General features: G+C 35.6%; 2 protein-coding genes across 2 annotated transcripts; one reads left to right on the top strand and one right to left on the bottom strand.

The window, feature by feature from the left end:
- The first annotated feature begins 1,245 nt into the window (after nucleotides 1–1,245).
- On the top strand, nucleotides 1,246–1,966 carry LOC130053587 (uncharacterized). The gene is made up of 2 exons (XM_056160936.1): nucleotides 1,246–1,260; nucleotides 1,397–1,966. The coding sequence occupies exons 1-2, from the start codon at nucleotides 1,246–1,248 to the stop codon at nucleotides 1,964–1,966; spliced, it is 585 nt and encodes a 194-aa protein (XP_056016911.1).
- Nucleotides 1,967–7,035: 5,069 nt separating this feature from the next.
- Nucleotides 7,036–12,406, bottom strand: LOC125674922 (multiple epidermal growth factor-like domains protein 10). The gene is made up of 5 exons (XM_048912292.2): nucleotides 12,239–12,406; nucleotides 12,117–12,166; nucleotides 11,337–11,471; nucleotides 8,361–8,498; nucleotides 7,036–8,260 (listed from the first exon to the last, which is right to left on the bottom strand). Exons 1-5 carry the CDS (start codon nucleotides 12,352–12,354, stop codon nucleotides 7,737–7,739), a joined length of 963 nt encoding a protein of 320 aa, XP_048768249.2. The 5' UTR covers nucleotides 12,355–12,406; the 3' UTR covers nucleotides 7,036–7,736.
- Nucleotides 12,407–13,405: the final 999 nt, after the last annotated feature.

Below are 13,405 nucleotides of genomic sequence, written 5' to 3'. Positions count from 1 at the left end.
CAAAATCTCTCAATAGTATAGGAATATATATTAATGACTATTAAAAACATTCATTTTGTATAAAACAAGAAAAACCTGATAAAACCACATTAGATGACCACTTTTAGTGTAAAGAAATATATAAGAAAGAATCATTATCTTGCAAGAGACAACAATTATTTAATCATCAAAATTACATATTCACGTGCCTGCTTTGAGGTTTAAAAGTGTTTGAAATAATTGAATACCAGTGTTTTTCCTGAAACATATGATGTAGAGGAATTGTCATTGAATTTAATTATTGGTTACAAAATGACAGCTAATACCCCTTTAATCTAAATGAAAGATGAAGATAACGAACAATGATCAATCCCATAACTCCTACATGTATATGCAATACAAAATAGATAGTTGGGCAAACACGGTCCCTTGGACACACCAGAGGTGGGATCAGTGCCTAGGATGAGTAAGCATCCCCTGTCGACCGGTAATAAGATATCAGAAGTTAGATAAGAAATAAAATGCCAGAAATTCTCGCATATTTAGGATAAAGTGTCTTTGCCTGATTTTAGATGCTATCTAAGCTACATTAATAATGCTAATTCTATAAAAAAAAAAAAAAAAAAAAAAAAAAAAAAAAAATCCGTTTTCCGTTCCCGTTTTAGCAACATCCACCAATGCCTGCCGCGACACGATCCCTCAGTTTTTAGGGTCTTGTCCGAAAGACCCGTGATTCTCACTTCTAAATGCTGAGCGATTTCAGATATGATCTTAAAATATGATCTTAGGAGATTCCGTGTCGCGGCAAAAGCGTTGGTACATTAAAGAACCCTCGCTGCTACGGCCCTAAACGGTAAGTATATAAGCGAGGTTAAACCGGTTGTTATAGGGAAAAGTTAGCTTCCGCATGCACAAGAGTATGTTTTCACCATTCTCTCACCAGAGGGCGCATAACGCAGTGCTCGTAACGCATGGAACTCTAGAGAGAATGCGTTTTCACCGATGTTGCGACCTTTACTTATAGATTGGAACCTAACAGGGTAGCACGTGACCGTACACAGGGGGGATCAGTTTGTAGATATTAACGGAATCAGCAATATTTCATACACAATTGTGAAGAGAATTAAGAAAAAAAATGTTTTGGGTATAGTTTGTGGCGCTAGCAACAAGACTTAAAATAAAATGTTTGCATGTTTCAAGATTTTTTAAACTCTGTCCTAAACTTTTATTTCAACCTAGAATGTTAAGTTTCTGTTAGAAGTGCACATGCCTATGGTCCAGGTATTACAGTCCTTTAAAGAACAAAAATTGTTCTATTTTAAAATAACTTAACATTGTTTGTACCAAAAAATACTTTTTTCAAACGCAAACAAATTACTGGGTGTATGGATATGCATACAGATATTTCTGCTTTAAGTCGTGTTTGCTTAAAACCACGCTGTGTGACACCGTGTCCCCTCCCTACAAAACCACGCTGTGTGACACCGTGCCCCCTCCCTACAAAACCACGCTGTGTGACACCGTGCCCCCTCCCTACAAAACCACGCTGTGTGACACCGTGCCCCCTCCCTACAAAACCACGCTGTGTGACACCGTGCCCCCTCCCTACAAAACCACGCTGTGTGACACCGTGCCCCCTCCCTACAAAACCACGCTGTGTGACACCGTGCCCCCTCCCTACAAAACCACGCTGTGTGACACCGTGCCCCCTCCCTACAAAACCACGCTGTGTGACACCGTGCCCCCTCCCTACAAAACCACGCTGTGTGACACCGTGCCTCCTCCCTACAAAACCACGCTGTGTGACACCGTGCCCCCTCCCTACAAAACCACGCTGTGTGACACCGTGCCCCCTCCCTACAAAACCACGCTGTGTGACACCGTGCCTCCTCCCTACAAAACCACGCTGTGTGACACCGTGCCCCCTCCCTACAAAACCACGCTGTGTGACACCGTGCCCCCCCCCCTACAAAACCACGCTGTGTGACACCGTGCCCTCTCCCTATAAAACCACGCTGTGTGACACCGTGTCCCCTCCCTACAAAACCACGCTGTGTGACACCGTGCCCTCTCCCTACAAAACCACGCTGTGTGACACCGTGCTCTCTCCCTACAAAACCACGCTGTGTGACACCGTGCCCCCTCCCTACAAAACCACGCTGTGTGACACCGTGCTCTCTCCCTATAAAACCACGCTGTGTGACACCGTGTCCCCTCCCTACAAAACCACGCTGTGTGACACCGTGCCCCCTCCCTACAAAACCAAGCTGTGTGACACCGTGCCCCCTCCCTACAAAAAAACGCTGTGTGACACCGTGCCCCCTCCCTACATGTACATTTTTGTATATGATGCGTTATTGCTTGAAGAGATCAATTCAGGGTAACAAAAGAAGAGACCTATACGGGAGGACAAATTTCCAGAAAAAGTCATTTTTGTTATATCAACTTCCATTGTTTTATTTGGAATAGAGGAATTTTAGAAACCATGCCCGGTTTTAGTATTTACAATTTCGCTCGTGAGATTTAAAAACTGCAGAAATGAAATAATCAAAATCATCTGTATTGAATTTTGATTTTCTACAATCGACAGGGCCGCATTTGGTAGATTTTAGCTTTAGTCATTTACTAAATGTTTTTTTTTTTAATTGTTGAGAATCCACATTTGATTTCACCACTTCTCTCCTTCATAGCAGTTAATGTTTCGTGAGGAGTAACGGTACACTGTATGCATGTAAAACTTATACGGTACGAATTTTGATGCACCAGATGCGCATTTCGACAAATAATGTCTCTCCAGTGATGCTCAACCGAAATGTTTGAAATCCGAAATAACTACGCATGTAATAAAATGTGATATGACGTAAACTAGGAGCGTAATAAAGAATCGGGGTATCTTATAAATAGCTGTAACACGTGCTTTCTTTCACTGGTTCTTCTCCAAACATAATCGTAAAGGCTGTGTATGCGTGCGTGCATGTGTGTGAAGCAGTTGGAAACTTGCATTGTGCATGTACATGTATAATAGACATGCATTGGTGATTTATAATTAGCTAAACTTATAAGAGTCAATGATAGATTAGTTTACCTCAGCAAAGATTAACCAATTCGTCCCAAATGTCAATTATTTAAGCAAGAGGCGAATATAACATTAACGTCATACTTTTTCTAAAACACTATGTGCATGTCATTTTTGCATCGGAAGAAATCAATGATACGCGTCTTTTTGCTCTCCACAATATTGTGTATCATTAGTCTTTACTCTGTACAATATTGTGTATCATTAGTGTTTCTCTGTACAATATTGTGAATTATTAGTATTTACTTTGTACACTATTGTGTATTATCAGTGTTTACTCTGTACACTATTGTGTATTATCAGAGTTTACTCTGTACAATATTGTGTATTATCAGTGTTTACTATGTACACTATTGTGTATTATTAGTGTTTACTCTGTACAATATAGTGTATTATTAGTGTTTACTCTGTACAATATTATGTATTTTTAGTGTTTATCTGTACAATATTGTGTATTATTAGTGTTTACTCTATATTGTGTATTATCAGTGTTTACTCTGTACACTATTGTGTATTATCAGAGTTTACTCTGTACAATATTGTGTATTATCAGTGTTTACTCTGTACACTATTGTGTATTATTAGTGTTTACTCTGTACAATATTGTGTATTATCAGTGTTTACTCTGTACAATATTGTGTATTATTAGTGTTTCTCTGTACAATGTTGTGTATTATTAGTGTTTACTCTGTACAATATTGTGTATTATCAGAGTTTACTCTGTACAATATTGTGTATTATTAGTGTTTACTCTGTACAATATTGTGTATCATTAGTCTTTACTCTGTACAATATTGTGTATTATTAGTGTTTACTTTGTACACTATTGTGTATCATTAGTGTTTATTCTGTACATTATTGTGTATCATTAGTGTTTACTCTGTACACTATTGTGTATCATTAGTGTTTACTCTGTACAATATTGTGTATTATCAGAGTTTACTCTGTACAATATAGTGTATTATCAGTGTTTACTCTGTACAATATTATGTATTATTAGCGTTTACTCTGTACAATATTGTGTATTATTAGTGTCTACTCTGTACAATATAGTGTATTATTAGTGTTTACTCTGTGCAATATTGTGTATTATTAGTGTTTACTCTGTACAATATTGTGTATCATTAGTCTTTACTCTGTACAATATTGTGTGTCATTAGTGTTCTTTTTTAGTATTTACTCTGTACACTATTGTGTATCATTAGTGTTTACTCTGTACAATATTGTGTACTATTAGTGTTTACTCTGTACAATATTGTGTATTATCAGTGTTCACTGTGTACAATATTGTGTACTATTAGTGTTTAATCTGTACAATATAGTGTATTATTAGTATTTACTCTGTACACTATTGTGTATCATTAGTGTTTCTCTGTACAATATAGTGTATTATTAGTATTTACACTGTACAATATTGTGTATTATTAGTATTTACTATGTACATTATTGTGTATCATTAGTGTTTACTCTGTACACTATTGTGTATCATTAGTGTTTACTCTGTATAATATTGTGTATTTATCAGTGTTTAATCTGTACAATATTATGTATTATTAGTGTTTACTCTGTACAATATTGTGTTTTATTAGCGTTTACTATGTACAATGTAGTGTATTATTAGCGTTTACTATGTACAATGTAGTGTATTATTAGTGTTTATTATGTACAATGTAGTGCATTATTAGTGTTTGCTCTGTACAATATTGTGTTATTAGCATTTATTATGTACAATATTGTGTATTATTAGTGTTTACTCTGTACAATATTGTGTATTATTAGTGTTTAATATGTACTATAAATCCTCAGTAAGCAGTTCTGTTTTAGTTTAGTTTGAATATCTATGCAAAATTTATTACATCAGAAATACATTTTTGAATTCAAAAATTTTGGTCATACGTTTACGAAATTCACTAGGATAGCTTGCTTCTCGTGATTAATGAATTCCATTTTTAGACGTATCAGAAACGAATGACTGTATCTAATCCACACTTAGGAATTATATAGTTATTGACTGTTATGAGTCGTGTATTTTGAAATACTTCCCCGTTTGTTTGGCATTATTTCACTTAGATATTTAGGTATTTCTACAGTATGAATTTTTTGCTTAATAGTTAGTTTCGTTCTTTGATGCCGCTCAATGATAGGTACCCATCCTATTTCTAAGTACAAAGACTTCCTTGATACCAAAATTGGAAGACTTGTACCTATTTTTGTTGCATTTAGGTGAACGTTTTTCTTTTTTTCAACCATCAAGAATGCAACCCTCCCAACATATGCGATTTTTTAGTATTCCAAATCTATCTAGGGTGGTTTCATGTATATTTTAAGCAATCTAATTGTTAATTTTGTTTCAAATTTTTCTTCCTTTATACATTATTGTGTAGATCGATCTTTGATTTGTTGGTAAAACATGTCGAGATCTGAAATCGCCTAAAATGAAATGTCGATGAAACTCACTCCAATTTCCTTATCATAAAATTCGTTAACATTACCTGTTACATACCTTACATTCACACCGCATTGTTACCTCTCTATTTAGCAAATAATTTGCATTCTTGGATTCAGCCATCAAAACATATAGAAAATTTACATTCTATTTGATATTTTTAACAACGTATTCTGACATGCATGCAATACCATGCAATGTCTATTAAACTGAGTATATGGATTTATTGGAGATATGTGGAGTAACATCCGGGGTTCTAGACAGGACACATGCAGATAATCTGCAGAAAATAGCCTCGTGCTGAACATTGTTATACATCTCCTGTACTAAATACAATCTTAACAGTTATTTGTTGTAGTCATATTTTATCATTTTACTTACGATTGTGTCATTTCATAAATCTCTGTCTTATTTAATGTTATGATCAAGAAATACATTGACAGACGAGCACAGGTTCATACTGACAAAACGTCGTGAAATGATGATATTCTGAATTTATGTACCTATAGTTTTTCCGTGTGTCGATACTGTTTATTTCACTGAGATGATCCGACTCTCCGGATCACCACTAAGGTACGCCGACTTCACAAGACTAAGATAAATATAGCACTATGTTTATCTGGCGTAAACAGCATTGATTATTGTTAACGCTTTGTAAACTTTAGTTTACGGCTGATAAACTTTGTTTATCAAATGTGAAACTATATCTAACGTTGAAGACTATATGTATCAAATGCAAATCTAGGTTTATCAAATTGAATGAACGTGTTAAGGGTGGGTTTTCTTAATAAATGTCGTTTATCATTTTGTTCGTTTTACGTCCCGTCGAGAATTATTCACTCATATTGAGACGTCACCTGCTGTAGGTGAAGTACCACAAATTTAGACCTATACTTACCGCTCAGGACCGTAGCAGTGATGGTTCTTTGACGTACCAACGCCTGTCTCGATTTTACGGTCATATCCGAAAGACCCGTGATTCTTTTAAATGCCGAGAGTTTGGCGAAGAAGCAATTACTACCTATATTTTACGTCTTAGGTTTGGCGTCAAGCGGCACTCAAACTCACGACCTCCCTGTTACGAAGCGAACGCTCTACCACTGAGCTACCGCGGCGGTAGTTTCGTTGGAATATGACATGAAGTTAGTCACGTGATCAAATTCACATTGAATGCAGTGATAACGGAGAGAAAGCCCGTGGGTTCTGATGGTGACGTTATTGCAGATTTGACAACGTACCAACTTCATGTCATGTCCCCCAGGAACCTCTAAGAAAGATATGTTATTTCTTATATGTAAATATTTATATTTTCAATATTTTGATTTAAATGTTGTTTTCGAGCTTCCATACTTATTTAGCAAATGATCAGACAACACAATATATAATTCATTAGATCTTACACGAATAAACAATTGAGCACAACATCAAAAACAATTGATATGAAATATAGATGGAATATAAAAGATGAAATAAGTGTAAAAAGAAGATAATTTAGAGCGTAGAGTCAACTCAATTAAAAACAACAAAAGTGGAGTACATCCGTTATGTGATTTATTCGATCAGCACAGAGATGGAGAAACCATTGGCCTACAGTACATGAAGTTGAAAATGCAATTGCTTTAAACAGATTTCAACAGAAATTCAGAGGATCTTAGAGAATTAACGGAGGATGGATTGGTCAAGTTGACGTTAAGCTCTTAGTAAGGTATTTGCAAGTTTTGGAATGGAACAACGGCATGTGCATCGTCAGGACTCATGGCTGTAGCATTTACACTGACAAACTAGTGGTTATACACGTAGGACAGATTTAGACGAAGTGCAGGTAGGTTGCTTTCTTTCACCTCCCGTATGTGTAAAAGAAGATAAACACGAACTGAGAGATTTCTCGTGTACGATTTTATGAAGACTCAATGCGATACCTTGACATGAACATAATTTGTCGAGCCTGTTAACTTGCCTCGCCAATGGCCATTGACGGCTGTTGGTTGCCCGCAAACAACAGGATATCCTCATCATAAAGCAAATATAACCCTGCCTCCATTTCCTCGCTTCCAATATCAAAGTCACCGTATAAATATTCGCCATTTTGCAGAAGTTGCAGGTTTAGTTGCAGACGGTATTTAAAATAAATGACGTCTCTTTATGAGTGAAAAAATCTCGAAAGGGGCGTTCAACGATATACAATAAATCGATCAATGTATTGCGTTAAAAAGATGTGCTCTCTAAGACTCAACCTCATATCTCCATTTTAACATAACTAGATCTGTCTTCTGTGACTCTATGGTAGTTGGATTCTGACGTACACGAATTTTCCATCAGCACACTGGATCTCCCATCTTCTCCAGGCGGACGAAACTCAACAGGTTCATAGTAGTTTTCTGACAATGGGTATATCACGGTATTTGAACGATCTCGAAATTGCATTGGGTCAATTCTACATTGCTCGGTAAGATGATCTGGATCACGTGATGTTGACATGTATAAGTGACTGGACCCTGCAACAGCATTTGAATCACAATACGTTCTGTCAGTGTTCACTGCGCAGACGTTACCGTGAGAGGTTGTCGTGTTTGCCACAAGACGGGTGTTTGTTGTTGATTTCCGGACTCGGCAGAATACAAGCATGACAACTAACGCCAAAACGACGACAAAGACCAAAGCTGTCGATGATATAACGACCAAGTTAACCGTTGGATCGTGTGAGTTTTCCTTAGTACTTATCTTGGGTACATGTGTTTCAGGAAGAAAAAAGGAAGTGTCTGAAATTAAAATAACGTGTATTTCTAGAGTATGGCGATGTTCTCTTCTTTCTAATGACATTGTAATAGAAATAAAGTCATTCATCATTAAATAAGGTACCTTCATTCAATGGACAACCAGTTATGTAATGGCAGGCCTCTTCGTTACACTGACACACCTGTTGACATTGTTTACCGTAATTTGGATATCTACATCTGTACAAACACCTATCACCATAGTAGCCTGATCTACAGCCATCTGAAATAATACAAATCAATTAAACTTAACAATAGTCACTTCATATCTCAATCATAAATCAGGCAAGTTTCAGAACCAACCAATTTATTTAAAATAGTTCGAGAGATATTGAATAGGTCAGAGATTTTAAAAGTAAGTCCAACTTCAAGGTAAAAGTCACAAGGTCAAATTTCACGAAATGATAAAGTCTTTCCATAAAGAACCAATATACGAAATATGAAAGCCCTACATTAAATAGTTCAGAGGATATTGAATAGGTAAGGATTTTTTTAAAAGTAGGTCAAACTCTAGAGGTCAAAAGATCAAACACCATTGTGTACAAGGTCTTGCCATAAAGAATCTATATGATACATGTACAAAATATGATAGCCCTACGAGAGATAGTTCCTTATATTTATTTAATAGGTTATGTCTTTTTAAAAGTAGGTCAAACTCCGAGTTCAAAGTCGCAAGGTCAAATATCATGATATCAAATGAAAGGTCATGCCATACAAAATATATACAAGATAGGAAAGATGAACTTAAATAGATCACGACACATTGATCAATCGATAGGTAAGCTTTTTATTAAAAGTAGGTCAAACTTCCAGGTGAAAGTCACAAGATCACTCGTCATTGCATCACATGAGAGATCTTTCCACCAAATGTATATACAAAATATGAAAGCCCTAACTAATTAGTTCAAGAGATATTTTTAAAAATTTTGCATATATATATATATATATATATATATATATATATTGATTGACATTGTTTGTTGTTTAATCGTGTTCTTCTGGTAATCATATTATTTTTCGTTGTCAGCACTATTTACCATATCCGAATCATCAATGGTACAGATTACCAAATATTGTTTTGAACTTAATCACGCCATATCATTATCTTCCCACCATTTTATTCCACAATCACATTGTTTTGGAAGTTTTCCTTCTAAATTTATCTGATTTCTCCATCGTCAGCAAATACGCTTTACAACGAAACCACCACCATTTATATATATATATATATATATATATATATATATATATATATATATCAGCATATAACACTTTGATCCCCTAATGTGGCGCCCACCCTACACCCCAGGTCCATGATTTGCACAAACTTGGAAATAATCTATGTCAGGAAACTTTCATGTTAACTTTTCTGGCCTAGTGAAAAGAAGCTTTTAAAAAATTTCCGTATACACTCGCATGTAAAATTTGATTCCTTATTGTGGCCCCACCCTACCCCTGAGGTCCATGATCTTAACAAACTTGCGTCAGCACTATGCCAGAAAGCTGCCAAGTATTTCAACTTTTCTAGGCCAGTGGTTCTTGAGAAGAAGATTTTTAAAGATTCACCTGTAAAACTTTGATCTCCTATTGTGGCCTCATCTCCCCCCCCCCCCCCCCCCGGGGGGGGGGGGGGGGCATGATTTTAAGAAACTTGAATCTGCACTATGTCAGATGCTGTCAAATAGATTTAAACTTTTCTAGGCTAGTGATTCTTGAAAAGGTTTTTAAAGATTTTCCTAGGTACTCACATGTAAAACTTTGATCCCTTATTTCTTTTCATGATATATTTCTTCGATATATCTCTTTTTCAAATGACATGTTTTTTAAAGATTTTATCCGTAGATTTAAAAAGTATTAACAAATAACGTTTTCAATTTTCATAAATATTTTTTTCTAAAAGAAAAATTAGAACGTTTATATTTGAATCTTTTAGGCATGTTTTATTAGATATATATTCATATCATGCACCAAATCACAGCGAAAGAAGGTGTTGCACGTCTCATGTTAATTTCCCTAAAGGTGTTGCATGAAAAATCGATAATATCAAGTTATTTAAATTTATGATAAAACCAATTGGAACTTATGTCTTGATTCAAAAATTTGTGAAAATAAGTTTAAAAGACGTGTATTGACAAAAATTAGCCAGAATAATTCGAGTTTAAATCAAGAAATAAGCGATTTATATGATTTTTAGAGTTAAAGTGGGGGGGGGGGTATCCCCGAATTTCAGAAAAACTGCCTCCGTGAAACAAAATGAATTTAGCATGAACATGTTCTTCAAGTTTTTCACTAAAAAAAAAAACTGTCGCTTTGAAATTTTGGCTGATGAGTTCCATTATTTATTTATACATGTAGTACTGATGGAACTATTAAAAAATCAAGATTGGAAACCTTAAATATTATACAAATATACCAGACAAATATAAATTTAAATAGCTTCTTCATTGCAAAAATGTTATTGTACTTTAAAGATTATTCAAGTCTTTAATGGTTATAAGGGAGAGGGCATGTCCTCCATGTTATCTGCATACGAATTACTTCTCTACAATACACATGTTGTATCTATTTGAGAATAAATAATGTTGTTGTTGCCGTTGGGAAAAATCACAAAAAATTCATATAAAATAATTGAGAGCTTATATCCCTCTTTCAATGGTGAAATCATACTTAATGAGGTGTTTTAACGAGCCATATAATAAAAGTTTAGTGTAATGAGCTACCTTAACGTAAAAAATATTTTTGCTTGAATCTTAAAAATCCTAGATCGTGAGGAATATTATTGGTTTCATCAACTATTTACGCCTTTAAAAATCTCGAAGCTTAGATTTCTTAATGCATTGGCAATGTGTGTGGGGGGAGGGGGGTAACCTTAGCTACATGAATTCAATTCATACCCTTCAAGCTTACAGTCTTATCTTTTCATTCACTGCATCGAAAACAGTGCAGGGGTAAGGGCAATCACCCAATATATTTTTATTTGCATATGAAAATAACAGAAAATGATCATTGTCAAAAATTGATATATAATAAGGAACAGGAAATTGAAAAGAAAAACATTTACCAACAACCGAGAAACATCCTGTAGTTACGTCACAAAGTCGCTCCTCACATTGACACTTCATCTGACACTCCACGCCATAACCCGGATAAGGACATATTTCTGTACAGTTCGTACCCACATAACCAGGGGAACACTCTGGAAGCAGAAGTTATTTAGAGACTGCGCGCTGTTTATAGACTGTCTAGCTTGTCACGTGATTAGTTGAGAAACAGACAGAAAAAAGAGATAGAGAAAGATATCACCTGTGGTAGTGTTGAAGTCTATAATGGTGATGCTTTGATTTTCCTGAGAAGTAAAAGGGACGGTGGTGCCTATTTGTTATATGTACACTTGGTAGATAGTCCAAGACATGTTGACGGATCAGACATCATTTAAGGAATCTGGGATTGTACGGTTTATCTTTTAATCAGGACAATGCACTCTATTGTACTGATATAGTACTTAACGCTTCTCATACATGCAGATAGATAGAACAGTTTATATCTGTTCATCCAAACACTGCTGTAGTTAGAATATGAAGGCTTTGTATGCGATAAGTATTTTGAAATACATATGTATATTGAAGGGGAGGTAGGAAGACAAGAGAGCTAAACGTTGTATTTAATGCCAAACATCGCTTAGTTGTGGAAACATGAAATGTGATCAAACACAAATCTAATGAAGAATTCAATGAGGATAATAAGTATTTCAATGTGTGACGTATATGAGAAAGGATGAGTAGCTTAGTTATTCATCATCAGTTTGTAACAAAGAGAAGTTGAGAATTTTATTTTAAAATACCTTTACACTCCATTGTAATTTCATCCCAAACAAGGCAGCAATCATCCATTCTACAACGATAATCGAAACCAAAGAAATATTTGTAATACAAGACAAGAACTTTAAACGAATTGATTCCTTACCTTTCACATTTGATATTCTTGGTATAAACCTTATTGAAGTAAATTAAGACCACAGCAATGGAAATGAGCTTTGCTAGATATCCCATGATGTGCCGAGCCATGTCACAGAACATCATGTCGTACAGGAAATCTCATTAGCATGTCATTATAAATGAAACATAAAATCTGGATATTCATTATTTCCTTGTACTATTTGTAAGCATTGTAATGCGTGGTGCCCACCCATCCAAGGCTTGATCACGCTCGTCGTTGCTTAACTTACGTGATGAAGAGAAAGACTCTACCACACCACTAGAAAAGCTAGCTCACTATTGAGGCAGTATAAGTTCCCTCTATACTATCCGCTACACGTTCTCCGCTCAGGGAAGCTTCGTCCCTAAGCTTAGCGTGCGTTCTCTCTGAACGTTTAGCAGGTTTTCAACGGCATTCGCTGTTCCCGATAAGCACCACAGTCGTTCCCGGACGTGGTTCCCAGAGCTCCGAAGAGACTCTGTTTGAAGCAGTCCCACCAAACATCGGAGTCACTACGCTGTCCCCATTTTGTAACGTGTAGCGGTCACCTATCCAAGGACTGATCACGCTCACCGTTGTTTAACTTGCGTGATCAAGATAGAGACTCTATCACATCAGCAGAGGATCTCTCTAGCGAGAAAGTATAAGTTCAATATATACCAGCATGTTCAACAGACAAACGTCATACTGCTGCATGAAATTATAGTATCTCAGTTTTGGTAATTTGAGAAACAACCTTGAGGGGTTTTTGTTGTTTCATGGAGGTTTTTTGTCGTTTTGCATGTAGCAGAGATATAAAGTGATATTTTGCCTGTCTTTGATATAATGGTCTTTCTCATTCCTATGAAGATATAGGTCTTAAGGTGGATCGATCCACATGCGACTTACTAATATTAATGGTTGAAAGTGGAAAAACTGTATTAATTTCAACTCAATATAGTTAGATTTAATAGATAACCAAAGAAAATGTGTATGTTGCCACATTTTTAGAGATGTCAGACGTACAAAAACAGAAGTATATGTTAACAAAAATTTTTGGTTATGCAGAAAAATTAAGATAGATAAAAACTTGTTAAAATGACAAATTTTAAATGTCAATAGTTTAGAAAAACTGCTAATTCATAAATATTTATCAATTAATTGTGGATATTATGG

The sequence above is a fragment of the Ostrea edulis genome, chromosome 3 (genome assembly GCF_947568905.1).
Source record: "Ostrea edulis chromosome 3, xbOstEdul1.1, whole genome shotgun sequence".
Lineage (NCBI taxonomy): Eukaryota > Metazoa > Mollusca > Bivalvia > Ostreida > Ostreidae > Ostrea > Ostrea edulis.
This window is presented reverse-complemented; position numbering and strand designations above follow the sequence as displayed.

What these genes read in the sequence shown, in the direction of transcription:
- LOC125674922 (XM_048912292.2), bottom strand. Translation starts at nt 12,354, where the DNA reads ATGATGTTCTGTGACATGGCTCGGCACATCATGGGATATCTAGCAAAG. An exon ending in AATTACAATGGAGTGTAAAG is followed by an intron (nt 11,472 to 12,116) that starts GTATTTTAAAAT and finishes TTCTGCTTCCAG; the next exon opens with AGTGTTCCCCTGGTTATGTG. An exon ending in AGGATGTTTCTCGGTTGTTG is followed by an intron (nt 8,499 to 11,336) that starts GTAAATGTTTTT and finishes GTATTATTTCAG; the next exon opens with ATGGCTGTAGATCAGGCTAC.